Here is a 24,316-nt window from a genome sequence, read left to right as displayed (position 1 = left end):
TTTTACTTTTGATGTTTTTCTTTTTCTTTTGTTTTGGGGGCGGGGTGCGGGTCGAGACAGGGTCTTCCTGGAACTCACTTTGTAGACCAGGCTGGCCTCAAACTCACAGAGCCTCCCTCTGCTCCTGGACTGCTGAGATTAAAGGCCTGTGCCACCACACTGGGCTTTGATGATTTTTTTTTTTTGTGTGTGTGTGTGTGGAACTTTTAATAAAATTTTGTAAACCTATCCTTTTCAAGGGTCATAATTAATGTGCTACATGTTTAAATCAGAAAAAGTAGCATCTCAGTATCTTTTCATATTTCTGTCACCTTCTAGCATCAGAATCAGTTGACACTTGACCATCTCAGGATTTGGAGAAATAACTGCAAGTCTACAGGAAGGAGATTAGATGTACAACCGCAGTCTGATACTTGTCAACAAATGTGGTGAGTGATAGAATATACTTCCAAGTTTAAACCTCACAAGTTTTAAATAGTATTTTTTTTTTTTTGAGAAAATACGTAAATATGAGGCTTTTGTTGGCAATTTCTACATTAGGAAAAACAGCTCTGGACTCCAAGCCCACGGGACTTTGAGCTCTGGTTTACTTTATTGATATACTGAGCACAGAGCCTGCCTCCTGCTACAGTGGTTGACCAGTATTTATTTTGTATCTAAATATTGGAAAGATCGTATTGCCCACAAGAAGAATTTAAAGTAGATGCTGTATCCCTTTGTCTTTTCTCAGGGTGTCTGCTCCTGAGGAGGCTAAGAACTAAAGTGGAACAGGGCTCCAGGATCTGGGAAGCAGGGGCGACCTCCTTTCTATTCCCACCGTGAGCCATAGACCGTGCTTGTGGAATGCATGGTGACAATTTAAAATCTGATCTCCATTCTGAGTCAGATGGGGAGCCCCTCATCCCCATTTGGCCTCTTAAATTTTAACTCGTGGTGATGGGTGGCGGGCACTACTCTCACCTTTTATAACCGTGCCCCAGAAGGCGTGTATAGGAAGACAGGGTTTGGGGTCAAATCATGTCCCTTCTCTCTGCTTGTAGGTAACAGGATGCAGATGTAGGGAGGTACGGGAGCGGCCTCGGAGATGACCAACCGCGAGCTGTAGGTTAAAAGTCTCCGGCTTTTGCCCAGACCGTCCCCGGCCCCGCCTTCAGGCCCCGCCCCCGGGTCCTCCAGGCCCCGCCCCCAGACGCCCCAGGCCCCGCCCCTCCCGGCCCGGCCCGTCTGGCTAGGGTTCTCGCTGAGAGAAGCCGCTGCTGCAAATCCGCTCGGAGCGTCGGAGCCTGGGCGCAGCCCGGGGTCGCGCCGCCGTCGCCGGGGAGCCGCTCGCTTCCCTGGCCCGGGCCTCAGCTCAAGCCGGCTGGGCCATGGCAGCCGCCGCGGTCCCGGGCCGTCGCTGAGCAGCCGTTAAGCCGCCCGCCCGGGTTCGGCCCGCGCCGCTGCCGCTGCCGCCGCTGCCGCCGCCGCCGCCGCCGCGGCCCAGGCTCCGCTCTCAAGTTTCCGCCCAGAAGCCGAGGCGACCGCGGGCCCCCGCTCGCCTGCTCGCCCGCTATGTGGGGCCGTTTCCTGGCCCCGGAGGCTGGCGGCCGGGACAGCCCCGGCGGGGCCCGCAGCTTCCCTGCGGGTAAGGGAAGGGGGGGCGGACGGCGGGCGGGTAGGGTGGCGGCCGCCGGGGGTGCCTCGGGAGCGCTCGCCCTCAGGCCTGCGACCCCCGCAGGGTGACAACTCGACCCTTCAGGGCCTTTCGGCCGGGCTTTGTTGTCTCTCGGGTGGTGCGTGGCTGCCCCACGCGGGACGCGGGCGGGAAGGTCGCTGCGGGGTCGCCCGCAGACGCTGGTTTGGGGGACGCGGTTCCCGGGGGTGGGGTGTGGGGGGCTCGGCAGCTCTTAGGAAGCGGGGTGGCGCGGCTGTCCGCCGCCGCCTCCTCCTCCTGGGTCTCATCAGAACCCAGCCACCTTGGAGCGGCGGGGCTCAGGGGGAACTCGGGGTTTGCTGCGGCTTTGCGTGGTCGGAGGGGGGCTGTTAGAATCGGACAACCGTTTCATGCCTGCATCATCACCCAGAAGTTGTGTGGGAGCCGCCAGATTAGAATACATCTAACCTGGAATAGAAGACGAAGGCTTGGCTTGACCGTGACAAGTTATCTAACGATGACAGTCCCTTAAGGGCACTTTCATCTTAACTGAGTTTGGATCGCTTTGAAAAGCTGAAAGATATACATGGACTCCCCACCCCCCTCCAAGGGAAAAAGCCACATACCTGTATGCAAAATTTCTCCTCCAAATTTAGAATTATTGGGGTGCCCCTCGGTAGTTAACCCTGTTCTACGAAGTGTTGGAACTTGACTTGTGTGACTTAGAGACGTTTGTGTACCATTTTTCAAAGCGCTGGACACATTTGGTGTGTGTGTGGGGGTCCCTTTTGTGATAGTCTCTGCTTTTTAGAAGATACCAGCCAGGCATATGGCTATTGAAATTTCAAACAATGCAATTCTGGGATAGTTTAGATTTTAAACCATCAAGTGGTTCTCAACCTCGCTGATGCTGCGACCTTTAAGTTCCTCATGTTGTGGTGACCTCCAACCATAAAATTATTTTCGTTGCTACTTCATAGCTGTAATTTTGCTACTGTCATGAATTATAATGTGACTATTTGATATGCAGGATATCTGATACATGACCCCCCAAAGGGGTCACGGCCCACAGGTTGAGAATCATTGGTTCAGGCACGCGCTATAAATACATATACATCAGGTTTGAAATTATTCTCTTACACTTTAGACCCATAATAGTTTTAGAAGTAATGGAGATTAGACTAGCTTTGAATTTAGTAAAAATACATGCAGGGAATTACTTTCTAAAATGTTAAAATATTTACTGTTTGTCTTCAAGAGGAGAGTACAGTTTAGGGGTTTCTGATGCTTACCCAGTTGTCGCAGGTCCTAGTATCTAAGTGGCTTTAGTGATGGAGAAGATACTCATTATCCCTGGGGGCCAGAAAGAGTGGCTTCCATTTATTCCTATGTGTCAAAGCCATCTGTGATGTCTCTGTAACCTAACCTCTAAAATCTTATTGGTGGTAATGGCCTGTGTTGGAAGTATATCACAGAAGCATTGTATCCACTTGCATTGTTTTCTACTAAGAATGCATCGAAGAATTAGAAGTTAAGTAATTGAGAGACTTTGATGTTACACTGCAGTTTTTAGATATTTGCTATTTGTAGAACACAGAGAAAGAAAATACTTTAAAATATTACTCAGATTTAAGGGATTTGGATAGTATATATCCTTCTAAAACAGAATTCTTCCTTAGCATTGGCAGCAATAAACCTTAATTTGCATCACTGCTTTCCGAATATTTTTCAGATATGCACTGAGAATGGATTATTTTTATAGTAATGATGATGTAATTATTTTCTCCTTGAGTCAGTCTAATTATTTAATTATTTAAAATTATTTTAAAAAAGTTATTCTTAAGATAAATCTGTGGTATCTCTAGCAAATGATTCCAGTGAAAGTCAAGAAAAACGTATGGGCTGTGAAAGAAAATTTGTGTCTTGGAAATACTGGATAACAAATACACCTTTGGACTAATTTGAGCAATTTTAAATTTAAGTTTTTCTTTTTCTTTTTTTTCTTTTCTTTTTTTTTTTTCCTGAGAGAGGATCTTATGTAGCCCAGACTGGCCTTAAATACGAAATTGTAATGAAGCCAAGACTGGCCTTGAGCTACTGGTCTGCCAACAATTCTGAAGTGCTGGGGGATCCCAGGCTTGTGATGTCTATTAACCCAGTCTTCTGATGGAGTTTATTAGCTGTCTGTTTGGTTCTGAGACAGTCAATAATTTTCTGATATGAAAAAGATTCTAGCTTCGTATGCACGAAGTTAATTCTGGGTGTTCTGAGACTGGATCATACAAATAGGTAATTGGACTAAAGGGAAGGCAAAGGTAATAAGATGTCAGCTTTCTGCACTGGAGAGGAAGCTGCTGCTGCTACTGCTTCATTTAATGAAGTGAGAAGTGGGAACAGCATGCATAGTTTAGAAAATACTAAGCATTTGTTTTTCCTTTAGGATTCCATTGTGTTTTGTCCTTATTCAGTTTCCCAGGTTTATGGCTAACCATGTTCTAAAAAAACTAAAATGAAAATTTTCTTACATTTTCATGCAAGATCACATAAAGTCTTCCCCCTACACTCAAACATAGCTAGAAGGCTACTTTAAAATAGGATAAGCGACCGGGTTGTGGTGGCGCACGCCTTTAATCCCAGCACTCAGGAGGCAGAGCCAGGAGGATCTCTGTGAGTTTGAGGCCAGCCTGGACTACCAAGTGAGCTCCAGGAAAGGCGCAAAGCTATGCAGAGAAACCCTGTCTCGAAACCCCCCCCCCCCCAAAAAAAAATAGGATAAGCGGTGTGTCTTTTGAGCACTTGAGTGTGTTTGAAGTCACTCTTTTTCAGAATGTATACTATCATCAGAGTTGGTTGAAAGGTGGGTATACTCCCCTTGGGCTTTTGAAATCTAGAATTATGCAGTGATATGTTGAGTACTTCGTTACAATTGGTATGTTCTTTAAAATAGGTCACACACACACACACACACACACACACACACACACACACACAGAGTTTTTTTTGTTTGTTTGAGACAGGGTCTAAACATGTAGCCCAGGTTGGCCTCAAGCTTACAGCAATCCCCCTGTTTCAGCCTTTCAGGTTCTGAGATCACAGATATAAGTCACCATTCCCAGTTTTGTGAGTCATATTTTAAAACATTATATTCAGTCCTTAAAACATTTGGGGGTAGAATATTATACTTTTAAAACATGCTAAAAATGTTACAGTTTACACTGGCACAATGTCACTTGTTCATTGCTGTGAGCTTTAGATTTGCATCTGCAGAGTCATACATCGCTCACAAGCTGCTTAGTGACGTCATAATGATCGTGTCATAGATAGTAAGATTGCAACAAATGATGTTCTCTGCTACGGTTCTGAGTTAGATGGACCTAAGAACACTCTGGTAACAATGCAAGGTAACAGCTCTGTCAGCTAAACCCGACAGGACATGGTCTTTCTTAGTAGTCAGTGGGGTGAGGGGGGGATCCCAACTTGAGTGATGACTTTTGTGAAATGACTTTGATTAGTGATTGGAATTTGATCTTCTTGGCTTGACTGAAACTGGTATATTAATCTGAGGCCAGGAAATAAATGGTGAGTTGAGCTGATGACACCTATTGTTGTAAATTTTTATGTATCTTATGAACAGAAGGATATTAGTTATAGTTTTTCTGTCTATAAGAAATATGTGCCCTGAGAAGATAATGAAGACTTGCAGTCTCTTAGATACTATTTTATTGAATTATAGCTTAATTAGTTCCCACAAATTGGGATTAACAAAGAAGAGTGTGATCACCGAGGTAACATGTGAGCCCCAACGTATTAACTATTATTACTGCTTTAAGGTTTTCGTATTGTATGCTTTAATTCTTAAAAATATTCAGAGGAGAGCAGCTTATTGCGGAAGGTCACTAATTAAGAATAGAAATACTGGACGTGGTGCAGCCTGATTGTAATCTCAACACCTGAAGGGTAGAGGCTGTGGGATTGCAGCCAGTTCAAGTCCAGCCAGGACTACATAGTGAGTTCCAGGCCAGCCAGGACTACATAGTGAGACCCTGTCTCAAGAAACCCCAAACCAAACCAAAACAGAGAAATCCAAACTCAACCACCCCCTACGAACAAAACAAAGAATGGGGAACAATTGGTATAATAATAACACCAAGTTGCTTTTTATACTTATATTTTATTTTGCCTATTTTTATTTAATTGACATAGTGCATTGTTGCTGTCTAGTATGGTGCTTTCCACCTAAGTACACATTTTGTTATTAAATATGCCAAGGCTTTGTATTAGACATGGTCCTATACCATTGAGCCAGAAGGCGAAGGTCCTTGCTATAAGAGAGCGTAATTCTCCGGGGGAGGAGATGGGCCGTAAGTAATCCACAAGAAGCTAGTTCAGCTGGTGTGGCTGTCTAGGAAGGGAACCAGCCGAAGTGAGGGCAGACTGACTCTGGGCAGCCTGGTCAGGGAGGCCTCTCCAAGGAGGCTGTGCAGGGCCCTGAAGGTGCTTCAAGTGAAGAGAGGTGTGTGGGCTCCAGGGTGGGGCTTGGGTTGTCTCAGGGTTGTCAGAACCCAAGCACGCCTGAGCTTGGTGAGCCCGGATGTGCAGTGGGAAGGGCCTGATAGTAATGTAAGGCTTTTTCAGGAGCGGGGTTTTGTTTATTTTGTTTTTCTGTTTTTTTGAGAGGTCTCATTATGTATCCTTGGCTGGCCGGCTACTTGCTGTGTAGACCAGGCTGGCCCCAAACAGAGACCCACGTGCTTCTGCTTCCTCAGGGATCAAAGGTGTGCATCGCCACACTGGGCTGGATTTTATGTGAAAGGAAGTCACCTGAGTGAGGGCAGAGGGTTGTTCATTCTTTTATTCAGCGCTCAAGTAGACATTGTTTTGTGTACTTGGGACAAATAATGGACAGCCACATTGTAGTTTCTGAATCACATGGTGATTGTGTAGGGAAGACATTGTGGAGAGGTAGAGGCAAGAACAGCAATAGAAAGCCAGTGTTTATACCATTACTGTTATCAGGTAAGAGAGAGATAAGGATTGGGATTAGGGCAGTTAGATGGGGTGTTGAGAGAACTTAGAATATTTGTGAGAAATAAAGTTGATTGCATTTGTTGATGGTTTGGAGGTGGCAAGCAAGGGACAGGAATCAAAGGTGACTTCTTAATTGAGCTTCAGTAGTTATGATGGCTTGTGGTCCCCTCTTTCTGCAATGGCAACTCTTAGAGGTGGGGAGGAGTACTGGGAAGGTCAAGTGTAAAGTCTGAGGACCATTTTAGAGTTTAGGTGAGGTGCTGAGTGGAAAGTTGGCATACAGATAGAGGCCACTGTGGAGGTTACTGGATCTGGAGGGGTATGGTTTCCTGTGTATGCATGGTATAGGTTGTGGGAGCTGGGTAAGTCCCGTGGAGAGATTATAGAAAGATAGCGGGGAATACAGAGGTGCCAGCAGAGGACTGAACTCTGGGACACCAGTGTGTCTGACTGAGCAGGGAAAGATGAGTGTCCAAAGAGATTAAGCAGGAGCAGCCAGGGAAGTATAGGAGCAAACCCAGGAGAATGTGGTGTTTGATCATCAAAGGCTCATACATCTAAGAGGTCATATCGATAGGTCAGAAGGAGGTGGTTGAATGCTACTAGCCACTGTTAGTGAGGGATTTAAAAATACTAAACTGGCAAAAATCAGAAAGCACATTTCATTGCATAAGATTGATACATAAGTGTTCAAAAAATGTTGGAGTACTTAAGGTAAAGCCACCCCCTCCCTGGGCTTGCCTGTGACCTTCAGTTTTTAAAGTAGAGAAGTGTCCTGGATTTTCCTAGGACGAAAGAGTTTCTTGGGATGGATGCCTTGATTGACTGCTGTTTCTCAGACCATCTACCTGGTGTTAACAGTGTTCCCTCCCATCAGAATAGAAGATCCTTCTTCCCTCCTTGCCTCCTTTCCCTCCCTCCCTTCCTCCCTCCCTCCCTCCCTCCCTCCCTCCCTCCCTCCCTCCCTCCCTCTCCTCCCTCTTCCCTCCCCCTTTCTTTTTTTATTTGATTAAGATTTTTCTATGTAGCCTTTGCTGGCATGGAACTTACTCTGTAAGCCCGGAGATCTGCCTGCCTGCCAAAAGCTGGCTTTGAAAGTGGGCACCATCACACTGACTTGGATGTGTACTTTTATCTCATGCTTTTATTAACTGTCCTCTGGACTCATACTCTCTTTTGCTTTTTTTCCAGGGATTCATTATAAATTTACTAGGTAGTGCTAACTTATATTTCAGATAGTTGATAGGATTTTAAGATACTCTAAAGGGAATGAACTCAGAAACTTCTTCCTATACATTTATTTACATGGTAGGTATCAAGTAAAAGAATTTGTTGATAATACTACTTAGATTTTTTTTTATATTAAAATTTGGGCTCTCAAGTGAACTGCAGCTTTTAGTTATCTTTACAAGTGGACTATGTGTCCTTTTTAAAGTGTCTACCAGTTGGGTGCATTGCTTGTGGCAGTAACCATCAGGGGCCTGTCCGCCTTAAGAGTCACACCTGTGGCAGTGTGGCTCTGGCTCTAAAGTTTTTCTGATGGTCATTGTCGCTGCAGAACCTCTCTTCTTAGTTGAGGAGGAACTTTAAAGAAAGCTTCCCTGGAAAGTACATGCTTAAACTTAGGGAACTGAAAAAGTATAGATATTCAGGTTTTCTAGAATTTAAGTTTTGATTTACTTCTGCATTTAAATTTATTATCTGTAGTACTTGTTATTAAGAATTAGGAAATTAAGAGTTATTGAGGAAAAACTTGCCTACATATAATACAGGGAACCTTCATAGCACTTTCTGCCTGAACAGTTTTGTTGCTTAGGAAAATTGATTTTGATTTAGTGTTTATCTTCTTCTGTGAACAGACATAATTTGCTGTCATAAAGAATGCTTTCTGTATGAGGTGATGCTGTGAAATAGACACAGTCTCAGACAAGCGCAAGCCCAGGGAACACCACTGCTGTGCCCCTGTGCACATGGGGTAGTTTCATTAACAGCTTCTCGGGGATTGCCAGAGTACCTCAGTTTTTTAGTTCCTGACAGAACCAGAGGCTGTAAGAAATGTCCATGGTTCTGATTCTGCATAGCAGCCAAAATACCTGTTGGAATATGTGTTTTCATATAACCAGAAGGCAGTGAGTGGTCTTCCTGCCATACGCTGTTATCCACAGCAGGTAGTGATGTCGAAGAAGAGTTAGTCAGAGCTGTGCTGGTTGCTCCCCTAACCTTTCGATTGCTTCTTGTAAGAAAGCTTGATGAGGACATACTGTTTGAATTCATGATTTCTTTATGAAAGACGAACTATTTATTTATTATCTGATTCTTTTTCTTTTTCTTTCTTCTTCTTCTTTTTTTTTTTTGTTTTTTGAGACAGGATTTCTCTGTTTAGCTTTGGAGCCTGTCCTGGATCTCACTCTGTAGCCCAGGCTGGCCTTGAACTTACAGAGCCTGCCTCTGCCTCCCAAGTGTTGGGACTAAAGGTGTGCGCCACCAACGCCTGATTTATCTGATTATTTTTAAATAGAGCTATTTTAACAACAGCCTAGACCAACTTTAAGGCATTAATAGTAGAATTGAAAATAAGGAAATTCACGGGCTGGAGAGATGGCTCAGAGGTTAAGGGCACTGACTGTTCTTCCAGAGGTCCTGAGTTCAATTCCCAGCAACCACATAGTGGATCACAAACATCTGTAATGAGATTTGGTGTCTTCTTCTGGCCTGCAGGCAGAACACTATATACATAATAAATAAGTCTTAAAAAAAATAGAAAAGGAGCTGGGCGGTGGCATGCCTTTAATCCCAGCACTCGGAGGCAGAGGTAGGCGATCTCTGTGAGTTCAAGGCCAGCCTGGGCTACAGAGTGAGATCCAGGAAAGGTACAAAGCTACACAGAGAAACCTTATCTTGAAACAAACAAACAAACAAACAAACAAACAAACAAACAAAAAACCACCACCACCAAAAAAAAGGAAATTCATAATCATATTCAAAGCATCTGCTTGTAGTACCTTTTGTGGTCATGTTTTAAAAATTATTTGCAGTACTTAGTAAAATGGAACTTTCAGCTTTTTCATATTTACTTTTTATTAATTGTGGTTCTTTGAATGAAAATGGTCCTCTTAGGCTCATAGGGAGTGGTATTACTGGAGGCGTGGCCTTGGAGTAGGTGTGGCCTTGTTGGAGGAAGTCTGTCACTGAGGGTGGACTTCGAGGTTTCAGATGCTCAAGCCAGGCCCAGTGTTTCCCTCCCTGCTGCCTGTGAATACAGATGTAGAACTCAGGATTCTCCTTCTCCAGCACCCTGTCTGCCTGGTACCTCCATGCTTCTCACCGTGTCGATAATGGACCAAATCTCTGAAACTGTTGGCCAGCCCCAATTGAATGATTTCCTTTATAAGAGTTGCCGTGGTCATGGCAATAAAAACCCCAAGACATTAATGTAAACTTTATTTTAATCAGTTAAACAATAAATTATTTTTGTTTTTATGAGACAGGGTTTTCATAGAGCTCACTCTGGTCTCAAACTTATGATGTAGCTGAGGCTGGCCTTCAAGTCCTAATCATAAGGCCTCCATCTTCTAAGTGAAGTTACAGGCATGTGTCACCCACCATTCTTGGCTTTTAAGTTTTAGTTTTAATTGGGAAAAATACATAAATTTATCAACACATTTTGACCTAATACATTCTGTAGAAAGATTTAATCATGCTAATTAACATTCTTAACTTTTTTGTAATGATACTGTCAAAATATGTTTAGCATATTTTGATGTATACAATACATTATTATTAACTCATCACAATGAAGAACAAAAATTCACCAAGGCTAGCTCTTCCAGTTTAATTGAAACTTTGTACCTTTGATCAGCATTAGCCTTGCTGTCCTCTTTCCCTTTCATATTTAGAAAGCCACATCTACTAGTTACTGATTACTTAAACATTGACCTAAATCTTTACATGTAAGAAAGCCAGTTAACTTCCAGATAACTAGATTTTAATATAGTCACTTTCTGACTAGCTAATGTGTTTATATGAACAGACCACTTACTAATTGGATGCTGCTCACTTTATCTTAACTGAGTAAAGAGCCATTTTTAAGGACTACTTTGATTCCCATTCTGGAACTGATCTTGTTTTCCTCATAGTTCTTTTCTGTGACCTAGAATTTAACCTCCAGTCACAGTTCATCTCTGCACTGATCTTTCGATCTCTTTGTGATTGGAGGCACACAGCCTCTTAATGACCCTCCCCTCTTTCCCTGATTTTTTTTGTTGACAGTTTTAAAGATACTTATTTTTGCTGTGTGTGTATATACAGGTACGTACATGTGAGTGCAGGTTGCTGAGGAGGCCAGAGATATGGGGTTCTCTGGAGTTAGAGGAGACTGTGAGCATCAGATGTGGGTGCTGGGAAATGAACTTGGGTCTTCTGCAAGAACAGCAAGTGTTTTTAACTCTTAAGACCTCATAAATACTTTAACAATATACTTTGCATTAGTTCTTTGACCATTTCCTATGTGCATATAATATATTTTGATCATATTCACCCCTTGTTTCTTTAACTTCTCCCAGATCCAGTGCCTAACTCCCCTATCTACACACTCTCTTCCCCTCCCAACGTGGGTCCTCTTTTTTCCTTTTTAAAAGCAGTTCACTGAGTCCCATTTGTGTTGCTGTTTGGGTGTAGGGCTCTCCAGTGTGGGGCAGGGTTGACCTGCCGGTATCCACACCCCTAAGGAAAACTTCCTTTCCCTCCCCTATATTAAGAATGTTTTTCTATATGGTTTAGTGCTTTTGTGTGTGAGAGAGACTTTTTGTGTCTTTTGACCTATTTGAGACTACTTTCTCATAATCCTTAAGAATTTTGACCATTAGTTCTTTAACTATTTTACAGTACTTTTTAAAAGCTACTTTGACAAATATTTACTGGTTTTTAAATAGATATGTAAATGAGTACTGGGTCAAGGGATAGTTGAAAATATCTTGGATTTTAAAATAAACAGAACTTCCTAACAGAGTTCTTGTTTTAATGCTGCTTCTAAAGGGAAGGATATTTTTGTAGGTCTAATTGTAAGGTTTCCAAAATTCTAATTTTATTCTGTGAACATTTATTGGATATCCAGTGCTCACAATGACTTCATTTGTTGACACTCTGCCTGAGTGCACAGCTCTTGGGCTAGCTGGGGACACTTAGATAAAAAGTTTGTTCTTCACTTTCCAGTGTGGTGAAGGAGAAGGCAGTCATATGTGTGAGTAAACACACTTCAGTAAATGCTGTGATAGAATTTAAACTGCAGTTTGGACACGAACAAAGCAGTAGTCATTTAACGCTTGTGGAAGAACCAGGAAGAGCGAGCAAGTAAGTCCTTGAAAAGGCAGAAGAGGGAGGCGGTTGGAGTTACAGAGTAGACTCGTGCCTAGCTGTTACAGAGTAGACTCGTCTGTGTGGAGAAGAGAGAGGCGAGCATGCCTAACTGTTACAGAGTAGACTTGTCTGTGTGGAGAAGAGAGAGGTGAGCGTGCCTAGCCTTTCTGGTTTGGTGGGGAGCTAGATGGTGAGGGAGGTTGGAGCTGCAGAGTGTTCGAGTGGGATGTTGTCCAGTTGGTGAAGAATTCCCAAGCGTGAGTTGGAGTTTTCTTACTGTACCAGCAGGAACCCATAGATCGTGTCCGCAGGAGCATGGCACACCCGTCCGCCCCTGATTCTGAAGCTGAGTTGGATAGATGGGTGGTGGTTGGTTTGGCAGTTAGTCCCTTAGGAGCAGATCTTCCCGGGACTGATAACAGCTCTCCAGCTGCAAAGTGGTCTGTGACTGCAGTGGAGGTGCATTCAGAAATGCCGTGAAGCATTTGATTCAGGTTGGTTGGCTGCATGGGTTATCTCGGGGTTCTTATTCTTGGATCTGTGCCATACGTTGATTTCTGTCCCAGCAACAGAGGAGTTAAGGGAGTTGAAGGCTATTGCTTGAACTTTGTGACAGAGTACTTTTTTTTTTTTTTTTAAAACAATTCAGAGTTGTTAAAATGTAAGATATTTATTTATGCTTTGTGGTATAATGATCAGTTTGATATTTTCCACTTTGTTCTCTTTTGTTTAAAAATATTGGTGTCTAAATTGATTTGAGGACCCATTAGTGACTAGCAACTTACAGTTTGAAAAATAGTGTGGTGGAGGTGGAAGCAGGAGTTTTGAGAATTCAAAGAGCTCAAGGCCATTCTCAGCTGCATAGAGTTCAGGCAGGCCTGGGCTAGTGAGGCACGCGCCCTGCTCCCCCACCCCCAGACTACTTAATATTTATGATTTGTGCTGCAAGCCAGCTCTTAATGTAAACTCGTGCATTTGCTCTGCCGTGTGCTGTGCCTGTTTTCTGTGGCTTACTGCTGTCATCAGTTGATGAGGAAATGCATTGGGTTTTTTTTTTTATTGTTTGTTTTTGGTTTTGGTTTTTCAAGACAAGGTTTCTCTGTGTAGCTTTGTGCCTTTCCTGGAACTCGCTTTGGAGACCAGGCTGGCCTCGAACTCACAAAGATCCACCTGGCTCTGCCTCCCGAGTGCAGGGATTAAAGGCGTGCGCCACCACCGCCCCGCTGGAAATGCAGTTATCCCAAGTGCACTTATAGGTGTGCTCATGCTTATGGAAGACCTGTTGCTAACACGTTTGTGCTTATTTAATTCAAATAAGTATTATTTAATACTATTTTTTTGTCCTGTCCCCAGGCATTCCCAGGAGGTGAAATTAGTATTGAAAAATCAAATATAAGGTTCTGTAGTCCAGTGGGTGGGGTCATGAGATTTTTATATCCTTAAAGCAGTGCTTCCGTCTTGGTGACGGAGGAGTCAGGATGCCCCAACCACCTTCTGGTCTCTGTCCCCCGACCACTGGGCTCACAGGTGTGGGTTACATCTGGCTCTGTGTGGGTGCTAGGGACTGAATTCAGGCCCACATGCTATGGAGCAAGTACTGTACTGGCTGAGCCATCTCCTCAGCCCCTAATTTTTTCAATTTTGTTTCATGTTATTTTGTGTGTATTCATGTAGAATTTTGTATTTTTAATAATTTATGTTAGCATATAATCCATTTATTTTGGAAGAGGCCAATACTTTACTCCCTTTCCAGGAGAGAATGCCTAAGACTTTAGTTAAGTAGCATTTAAATGGCTAAGCTATTAGTCTTATTAGTGGTAACCTTTTTTAAGAAATAGGACATTTTTCTAAAAAATCTAAGTTAAACTGTGGTAGGTCAAAATAAAATAAAAGCATGAAGTCAGAGCAGTCCCCAGCAGTGGTTGGATGAGGTTCTTTCCTGTCCCCTTATGTTTTCTTCACTTGATGCTCCAGTCAGACTGAAGTACGGACTGGGACCAGTGGGCTCTGCCCAGCCAGGGTTCCTGCCTAGGGGACTAGGAACAGAGATTGGTGGCTGTGCTTTGAGGTGGCTTCCGAGTCCAGAGACTCCCTAGACAGGTTGAAGCCTGAGGTTATGAATTCCCTTCGAGTCAAATCCATCCTATTTAAATTGACAATGTAAGCATTTTAGATCCTTAGTAACACTATTGTTTTTACGTTTAATTCCCTGTTTATTGTGTGTGCGTGTGTATGTGTGTGAGTACACCCGAACCAGTGCAAGCGTGGAAGTCAGATGTTCTCCTTCTACCAAGTGGGTTCCGGGTCTGGGGGACCAAACTCAGGGTCAGGTACGGGCAAGCACCTCTCCTTGCTAAGCCCTCTGGTCCCTTGCATGGACATTATTTTAATAGTCAAAGTCCTGTTCCTTTTGCCCTTTCTTGAGTAGGAAACAGTTTTTAAGGAACTGTCTTCTGTCTAGAGGTCCAATTTTCCAGAGTTTAGATTTACACATTTCTATTTGCTCTTTTAAAGTGGTTATGGTTTTTGTTTTTGTTTTCTTTGGATACAGTTTCCTTATGTTCTCCAGGCCAATTTGTCTTCCGATCCTCCTGCCTCACACTGCTAGGATTATATTATTCGTGTTTCAAGTTTTTTTTTAATTTTATATTTTTTATCCTTTTTTCTTTTCTTTAAGACAGGTTTCTCTGTGTTGCACTGGCTGTCCTGGAACTTGTTCTGTAGCCCAGGCTGGCCTTGAACTCACAGAGATCCTCTTGCTTCTGCCTCCTGAGTGTTGGAATTAAAGTCCTGCACCACCACTGCTTGGCTTTTCTTTTCTTTTTCCTTTTTTTTGTAATGCACATTTTAACACTATCTTTAGAGTATATGGGAGTATTTTGTTCTTTGTTCCAATATCTTGGCTAGGTTGCCTTTTGGATTTCACATTAATTATTTGCCAGTGAACTTGGATTTTTTTTTTACAATAATTTTTCATACATCTGTGTAGTTTTTAGATTTCTTTTTTATCCATTTTTAAATTTTTTTGGGGGTATTGAAGTTTATTTGTACCTTTTGTAATGATTTTAGATAACAGTTGATGAGTTCATCCAGTTCATAGTGGCCTGTTTTTGTGTTTGAATAAAAGAAGTACAGCTTATAAGGTTGCAGGCTGCTGAAAGAAATTCTGAAGCCATTTCTCTGAGCAGCTAATTCAGGAGAGGCTCTTCTGCATATGAACTCCCTAGTGTGTGATGGCAAGAATGGTGCATATGTAGTAGAGACTGCCTTCAAAGTTGATCTTTCCCTGTTCTAGTGACAGGCTGTGTAGCACGAATCTTAAAGGGTCTTATTAATAAAAACAAATCCAGAGCCAGGTATTGGGGTCAACGCTGGAAGATCAGAGAACCAGAACAAGCCACAGCCACCTCACCTTGCCAGTTCCTCACCTGATCCTGTTTCCTCAGACTGGAAGTCTCTGAGTCCTCATCCAGAATGAATCTCAGCTGAACTGCTTCTCAAAAGCCTGAAAGCTTAACCAAGGCTATAGTTCTCATCTTCACGCCTTAAATAACTTCCTGCCTCCTGCCATTACTTCCTGGGATTAAAGGCGTGAGTCACCATGCTTGGCTGTTTGCAGTGTGGCCTTGAACTCACAGAGATCCAGGCAGATCTCTGCCTCTGGAATGCTAGGATTAAAGGCATGTGCTACCACTGCCTAACCTCTATGTTTAAAATTTTGGCTTTTCTGTTTTCTGACCCCAGATAAGTTTATTAGAGTGCACAATATTTTGGGGAACACAATACCACCACAGCTGCTTGTAGGTAAAGCTCAGTCTGCTGTCTTCATGAGGACACATAGTGATACTCTACAGTATATGGTGTCACTGAGCATGGATGTTTGGTAGAAGTATTGAAATTCATTCCTAACTTGTGATATTTTAAATTTATGATGGGCTTATCAGGATACAACCATTTAAGTCAAGGAACACCTGTATTATTTTGTGATTTAAAGACAGAAAACTAGTTTTCAGAAGTGAGAGCAGAGTGTTTTAGGCCATTTTTTTTTTTTTTGTAAATTTTAAATGTATTTTTTTGGTATGTGCTAGGTTCTAGGTATTGAGGCTACACTCGTTAGCTTTAGAAGTCTATTGATCGGGTCATATTGAAGTACAATGAGGGAAACTGTAGACTCTGGTCATTATTTTCATAGTTTTTCTAGTTCTCCCAATACTGTATTAGTGCTTTCCAAAGAAACAGATCCAGTAGGTTTTGATTCTGGGAACTCTCTTAGATATACACTAACAAAGACCCCAAATTCTGGTGAATTGGCAAGTTGCTGAGGGTATTGTTCTAGTCTTGGCCAGTAAGCTCAACACCCAGGAAACCTATGCTCCATTTCAAGTCCAAACACAGGAAAAGCCAATATTTTAGTTCAGAGATCACCAGGCATTAAAAAAAAAAAATTCTAAGCTTTTTGTCTATTCAGATCTTCAGCTTCTTGGATAAAGTTTGCCCACATTGAGGACAGCAGAATCATTCACCATGTCTACCAATGCAAATGTTACCTCAAACCAAAATACCCTTACAGAAAGGTTGGTCCAGGGCCAGTGACATGGCTCAGCTGGTAGAGACACTTGCAGCTAAGCCTGGAGACTTTAGTGTGATTCCCTAGGACCCACATTGGTAGAAGGAGAAAACAACCCTTGCAAATTATTCTCTGACCTACACACACACACACACACACACACACACACACACACACACACACACAGAGTCTTTCTCTCTTTCTCTACGTTAATAAGTGTAATAATGTTTCTTTAAGAAATGTTTGTCCAAATATATAAACACCCTATGGTCCAGTGACACTGTCAAGTTCACATACAAAATTAACCATCACTCGTATTTGACATCGTTCAAGGTTTATCTACCATATAGTTAAACTGAGATTGTTTTACTGTGGAAAAAGAAATCTGAAAGAAAGACTTGTATGTCTTTCTAATCCTTAAAAAAATATCCCCTTAGTAAGGTTTTTAGGAATATTGTAAACATCTTGGCTTGCTATTATGTACTCTAGGATGAGCAAGCCTTTCTTCCAAATAGAAGAATGAACAGACTGAGTCATTTATTATGAATCAGTTGAATTTTTGAGACTATTTTACTGGCTGTTAAATTTTAGCAAAAGCTAATTGTTTTCCTGTTCTAACTCTGTCATGAGGTTTTTGTTTTGGGGAGTGGGTAAGTACATGAAAATATATGAGAGTAAAATCCAGTGTGATTCCACAGCTTCAGCATGGCTGTCCTAACTGTGTAGACTTCGGTTACCTTAATTTGGTGTGTGGTATTTTTTATTTAAAACTTTCTCATTTTGTTTTGTTTTGTTTTGTTTTCCAGATAGGATTTCTCTTCGTATCTGCTGTCTGTCTGTCCTGGAACTCACTCTGTAGACCAGGCTATCCTTGAATTCACTCTGTAGACCAGGCTAGCCTTGAATTTACAGAGATGCATGTGCCTTTGCCTCCTGAGTGCTGGGATTAAAAGGGTGGGCCACCACCGCCTGGCTCTATTTGAAACTTTTAAAAGAAGTTTTAGTGAACAATTTAGCAAAAGATAATTAAAAAAACAAAAATTCTATGAAGAGATACACTATATTTTAAGTGGCTAGGCTACAGTAGAAACTTTTTAAAGAAACCTTTCATGATGAGCAAACACATTCAGTATCTTCTGGTCATGTAACAGGATTCATCTAGACCCCCCCACCCCCCCAGCTGAGGTCAGCTCACAGCTAAGGCCTGTGTGTGGAATTGAGGTGTCTGATTGAAATATTCTAGGGCAGATTGTTGACATTTGAAGATAGATTTAGCTTTCTGGGTTGGTTGGTTGGTTGTTTTCAGGCCTTGCCTCAGTGGTCCAGGTGGGCTTCTCATTGTGTGGTTGGAGCTGTCCTCAGGGTCTCAGTCTTCCTGCCTGCCTGTACTTCCTGAGTACTGGGGTTATAGTTGTGCACCGGCACACTTGGCAGCATGGGCTGGGTTAGTTTTAGAGTTTACTCTTTGGAGATAGGGTCTCACTAGGTATTCCTGCTTGTCCTGGAACTCGCTATGTAGATTAAGCTGGCTTCTAACTCAAAGAGATCCTTCAAGTCTGCCTGCCTCGGCCTCTTGAATACTGGGATTAAAGGCATGTGCCATCATGCCCAGTCTCAGTTGTGATTTTAAATCAGATAGCAGTCCATCTTTAACGGTTCTGCAGTCAGAAGGTTCAGAGTCTGCATTTAGTTGTCATCCCTGTGATATGTAGTTTTCATTCGATGAATTTGAATCTTGTTGGTTATTTTTATTTTGGGCGAAAAATAACCTCTTAAATACTATGTATATTTGTTTATAAGGTAAAAGACCTTTGCCTTTTCACAGATATTGCATGTGTTAATTTTGTATTTTTTCCCTGTATAGGCTTGGATTATTCATCAGCATGGTTACCTGGTAATGAGTCATTGTGGCAGGCCACAGCTGTTCCATCTAGCCATCGAAATAGCCATATCAGGAGACACAGTATAACTTCTGACAGTGGGGACACAGGCATTGGCACTTCCTGTTCTGACAGCGTGGAAGGTAAGCTAATGTCGAGGAAGGTGAGATAAGGTGATGGAGAATGGTATGAACTGAGGTTTTGCTAGAGGTGATTCTAAAGTTCATAAGGTAGTGTTTGTGTTGTTGGCAGTATTCTGTGTTGCTTCGTATAAAATATCAAATTCTCTGTATATTTGGTTTTCCCCTGCATTCAAAAAAGATTTTTATTTTTATTTATGTGTATTTTCAGAGCAGCAGTAAAGCTGACTGAAGATGAAAGTGATTCCCCATGTCCACCCTGTCCCCATCCATGTCCACCCTGTCCCCACCCATGTCCACCCTCCCCTATTGTTGCTGTTTGACCAGAGTAATGCATTCATTATTATTTGATGAACCTATATTGCCATTTATTGCTGTATTAGTTACCTTCCGTTGCTCTGATAAGATCCCATGACCAAGGCAACTTCTGAGAGAAAGAGCGTATTTTGGGTTTACAGTTTCAGAGGGTTGCAGCGTCTCTGAAGAGGAGCAGAGGTGGTGAACTGCTAGAATAGTAGCTGATAGCTCACATCTTGAGCCTTAAACAGGAGACAGAGAGTCCACCGGGAAGGGGGAGAATCTTTTGAAACTCCAGCCTGCTCCCAGTGACTCTCCTCCTCCAACAAGGCCGTACCTTCTGATCCTTTCCCAGCGTTTCCCAAGTGTGGACCAAATACTCAGACATGCACGTCTGTGGGGCCTTCTCACTTGAGTGTGTCACAGTCACGTGCTGACGTTAATCTTCACTGTCGGCTTGAGAGGACTTTTGAATTACATAGGGACACACCACTTGGGGGCAGATCTTCAAGGGCATCTTTAGTATAGTTTAACTGAGGCAGACAGACCCGGGTCTGGGCCCAATAAACAAAAGAAAATGAAAGGCAGATGAGGCCTGGCATCCCTCTTTCTCGGCTTTCTCGTTTGCCCAGCTGTGATACCCCCCAGCCACAGCTGTGAGCCATTTATGCCACCATGTCTTCTGGGCTCTTATGCTAGTTGTAAATGTCAGCTGTCACAGCTTAGAATCTCCTACAGAGAGTCTCAGGTGAGCTCATTGTCTTTATCTCTGTGGGTGTGTTTGTGAAGGATTAATTGGATTGTTAACTGCTGTAGGAGGACCTAGCCCATCATGGGTGGTACCATTCCCCAGGGTGGGTCTTCAATTGTACAGGAGTAAAGAAAGCTAGTTGAGTGTAAGCACAGCATAGCAATCAGGCAGCTTGGGTACATCTGTTTCACTCTGCTCCTGACTGTAGATATGATACAAGCAATCGTCTCAAGCTCCCGCCACAGTGCTTTCCCTCAATCATGACTGTAGTCTGTCAGTATAAGCCAAATGAGCACTTTCTCCCCTAAAGTGTTTTCTGTCAGGCTATTTTACCCTGGCAGCAGAAATGAAGGTAGAAGACCTGCCCTGATGGATGCAGCATCCTTCCTCTCTTGTGTCTTGTCACAGATTTGGTAAGGGCAGTGAGAACAGTAGCTAAGACATACCAGATCTATAGTTCAGATTAAGGTTTACTCAGAACTGTATGCCTTCTGAATTTGGAAGGATTTATTAATGTGTATAGTCACCGTAATGTATCATACAGCATAGCTTTAGTGCCTTATGACTCTTCTGCCTATTTGTCTCACCCTATGCACGTCTCCCATCTCTAGTCTTATGCAAGTTTTGTGCTGAATTCCTGGGTGTAAGAGCTATGTTATGACCAAAAGATTTTATTTTTAAATCAGGAATGGCAATTGGATTTTATCAGATATTTTATGTTCATTTCACCATAAGCTTGTTAATTTGGTGGTGGATTTTCCTGCTTGATGTGTCAAGTTTTCATAGATGTGCTAACAAAGAGCATGCATCACTTGGCTTTGCAGTACCAGGAAACACCCTGTATCATCATGTGCATTTAAAAGTATGTATTGCTGAGTTCTGTTTGCTTATACTTTGTTAAGGATGTGTGTGTGTGTGTGTGTGTGTGTGTGTGTGTGTGTGTGTGTGTGTATGAATGCTTTTCTTTCCCTTTTCCTATTTTTTGCTATCAGGCTTTATACTACCCTTTAAAATTGAATTGGTTAGGTATTTATGTTTTCTGAAAGACATGGAAAAAGTTGTTTATTTTTAAATCATTTTCTTCAGTCTGAAGCTACAGATAATTTTTGAATTAAGTGAAAAATTTTCTCAATATTTACAGAGCTAGTCAAACTTTTCAAATTAGATGAGCTGTGATAATTTTTTAAGAGGAAAGTTCCTAGTGGCTCCTTGTGTATGTGTAGTGTAGTTCCAGCACCCTACAGTTTGGTATCTGTAGGTTTTCTGGTGATCGTCCCTGCTCTATTGTTGTTTGCATAACTTGTGTCTTTTTTTCCTTCGTAGTCTCAGTTCTAGGTTGCCAATTTTATTGATCATTTAAAATAACCATATCTTTATTTTTCTTTTCAGTGTCAATGATTTCTGCTTTTTCTTAATTCCTTTCTGCATAGGTTTGGTTTATTTTGCTAGTTTCTTAAGGTAGGAAGTTAGATTATTGAGACTTCTTTTAAATGTGCGCTCTCTCTTGTAGATGTAACCAACCGTCTTATTAAAATAAGAAACACAGAACCAATGTAAAAGAGAAAGCCAAGAGGTCAGAGCTCAGAGCTAAAATCTTAGCTCCTGCAGTGTTCCTAGCTTCCCCAAAAGAGAGCTACTTCCTGTGTGTATGTCTTTTCATAGTCTTTCTGTTCTGCCTTCTCATTGGTTGTAAACCCAAACACATGACTGTCTCGTCACTGCCTGTAAGTACAGCCCTCCAGGTCTTAAAGGCGTATGTCTCCAATGCTGGCTGTATCCCTGAACACACAGAGATCTACCTAGCTCTTCTACCAAGTGCTGGGATTAAAGGTGTGCTCCGCTGCCGCCACCACTGCCACCGCCGCCGCCGCTGCTGCCACTGCCACCACCAAAGCTCTTGCTATGGCTCTAATAGCTCTGACCCCCGGGCAACTTTATTTATTAACATACAATGAAAATCACATTTCAGTACAAATAAAATACCACCATACTCTCTCTCTCTCCTCTCTGTCTTTCTCTCTCAACAACAAATAGATAAGAAAATCAGACTGTTCAGAGTAATGGTTTATTTCAACTCACTGTTTTAGAAGCTCTTGTCCATGATTAGGTGGCCTGTGCCTATTAGGCCTCTAGTGGGGATCACCATGGCAGATTGCATGGTAGAACAAAACTGCTCACCTCATGGCCAGGAACTGAAAGAGAATTGGAGGAGACCAGGGTTGTACAAGCCTCTGGAATGCAGGTATAAAGATCTGTTTTAGGAACACTCTTGCCCCCAAACTTAAAGTTTATACCACTTCTCAGTAGCACCACGCTGAGGATCTTGCAGACTTTTACACATGAGCTTTGGTACGTTTGAGATGCAAAGTACATTCTTCCTCTGGTCCCAAAAGTTTGTTTATCTCACACTGTTAAAAACATTTAAACTCTAAAGAGTTCCCTAGATTTTAACTGTTTAGCATTGCTCAAAGGTCTACATTCAAAGCTTTCTTCTGTAATATTGTTGTGAGCCCTTATTAAAAAAAAACAACAAAAAAATAAAGTTTCAGTTTCTCTGATATAATGGTATAAGAGGCAAAAAGCAAATATTCCTATACCAAAAGAGGAATAGAGGAATCGGAAGAAATTGGACCAAAGCAAGACTGGAAGCCAGTGTGGCAAACCCTGAATCTTAAACTTCCATGTCTGGTATTTAGGACACATATTAGGTGTGGGCTTCTAAGGCCAGAGTACTGCAAGCTTACAGCTGTATTGATAGCCACTTGGCCACTCTTGATCTGGCTTTGCACATTGCCAGCAGCCTTCTTTAGCGGCATTCTACATTGCTATCACCATTTTCCTAGGGTTTCCATCCCTCAAAGCCTTAGTTACTATTTGGGGATTGCTTGTAGGGATACTGTCTATATCACACACTTCCTAGGCTGTTCTTTGCTTCCTATTCTCAAGTGCATTTGGCTAAAAGCATCTAGATGTATGCATGCAGTGCCCAAGTACTTAGCTGCTTTCAAATTTCTGCACATAAGCTGCCTTATCACCTTTACACTTGGACACTTAAAAAGATTTAGGGCATGGACAAAATGTATCTGACTCTTGCTGTGGATAACAAGAATTGCCTGTAATCTAGATCCCAACCATATCCTCATTGTCGCCGGAAACTTCCACAATACAGTCTTCACTGACATGCTCTTGTCAACATTCTGATTGGAGCTCTTTTCTGGAATTGCTTATTGAACATGGCTTGTATGACTCAAAGCTTTCTCTAGCCTGATTGTCTTCCTGTGAGCTGGGCATGGTGTAATCTCAGCACTCGGAGGCTGAAGCAGGAAGACTGCCACGAATTTGAGTTCAGCCTGGACTATGTAAAAAGATCTTGTCTCACAAAAACCAAACAAAAGAAATCCGAGCAAATAAGAAGATAAACAGAAACTCTTAATGCAGGACTGTCCCATAGCCTTTCTAACGTGTGAAATGCATGGCAAGGATAGAGACCCCTTCTCTAAGTACCTGTAGAGTAATTCCAAAACCTGTCCACAGTCAGATACGAGTAAGTGCAAAGCCACCCTTCCCTACTGTAACAAATACTGAAACCAATAGCTTACAAGTAGGAAGGTTTATTTTGATGCCTGTTTTAGAGGTTTCATCCCAAGACCTCTTGGCCTCATCGTTTTAATTAAAGCAGCACAACAAGGGAGGTGTGTCGCAGAGAGAGCTGTTCACCTCCTTACCGTGAAGTCTGGGAGTGGTGGGAGGAGGAGGGAGGGGAAGAAGATTCCATGGTTTCCTTCTGTCCTGAATACCACTTAAGTTTACAGAACCTCTCACTACTGCCCTCTGGGGACCAAGCCTCTAAAACAGGATACCTGGAAAACTGGTGAGATTGCTCAGGTGGTGGAGGCCTTTGCCACCAAGGCCAACCTTAGTTCAGTCCTTGAACCCATATGGAGGAGAGAACTGACTCCTGTAAGTTGTCCTCTGACCTCTACACACTGAGGCATATACCTGTCCCCTAAACAAATAGCGGAATGTGGGGACATTTAAGATCTAAATTGCAACATCTCCCCTCAGAAACTGCTTTACCTATGTCCCACAGAGTTGGAAGTTTGTATTTTCATTTTTATTCAGTTGAGTGTATGTATGTGTAATAGTTTAGATATTTATTATTTTATATGTGTTTTGCCGGCACATATGTAAGTGTATCACATGCCCTTGAATTCACAAGACGGTGCCAGATCCCCTGGAACTGGAGTTAGAATGCTTATGAGCTGTAGGGCCTGGGAACTGAACCCTGGGTCATCTGCAAGAGCAACAAGTTCAGTATGTTTTATACTTTGTGACTTCTTCTTTGCACCTTAGGATTATGTAGAGTGTATTTACTTATTTAACTATATTTTGCTACCTGGCTTAATTAGATATTGTTCTTCCGTTGAAAGGAATGGAATACTGGTTATTTTATTTTCAATTGGATGAATTGAATGGCCTCTTTTGATAGCCAGGGGACAGAGGAGAGCACTTTCTTACTGCTGGTCTAGGTTTCCCTTGGTAACATCATTGATCCCAATGTGGATTGCTTCATACATCTGGAGGTGCTGGATGTCCAGAGTCTCTATTAGGGCAGATCTCTTCTGTCATTGTGTGTGTGTGTGTGTGTGTGTGTGTGTGTGTGTG

General features: G+C 42.4%; 1 protein-coding gene across 13 annotated transcripts in view; it reads left to right on the top strand.

Moving 5' to 3' along the window:
* The first annotated feature begins 376 nt into the window (after positions 1-376).
* Cep85l (centrosomal protein 85L) overlaps positions 377-24,316 on the top strand; it is a 121,061-nt gene continuing 97,121 nt past the window's right edge. For 2 of the 13 annotated variants that reach the window (XM_006988635.4, XM_076552483.1), the window contains exons 1-2: positions 1,267-1,624; positions 18,448-18,606. In XM_006988635.4, the coding sequence (XP_006988697.2) occupies positions 1,552-1,624; positions 18,448-18,606 (232 nt within the window). In that variant the 5' untranslated portion in view covers positions 1,267-1,551. Of the gene's footprint in view, positions 429-1,260; positions 1,625-4,876; positions 5,213-11,872; positions 12,011-18,447; positions 18,607-24,316 lie in introns of those variants that run through there. The other 11 variants (XM_076552485.1, XM_076552481.1, XM_076552474.1 and 8 more) reach the window with 11 other exon arrangements.

This window comes from Peromyscus maniculatus, chromosome 16, assembly GCF_049852395.1.
Source record: "Peromyscus maniculatus bairdii isolate BWxNUB_F1_BW_parent chromosome 16, HU_Pman_BW_mat_3.1, whole genome shotgun sequence".
Classification (NCBI taxonomy): domain Eukaryota; kingdom Metazoa; phylum Chordata; class Mammalia; order Rodentia; family Cricetidae; genus Peromyscus; species Peromyscus maniculatus.
This window is presented reverse-complemented; position numbering and strand designations above follow the sequence as displayed.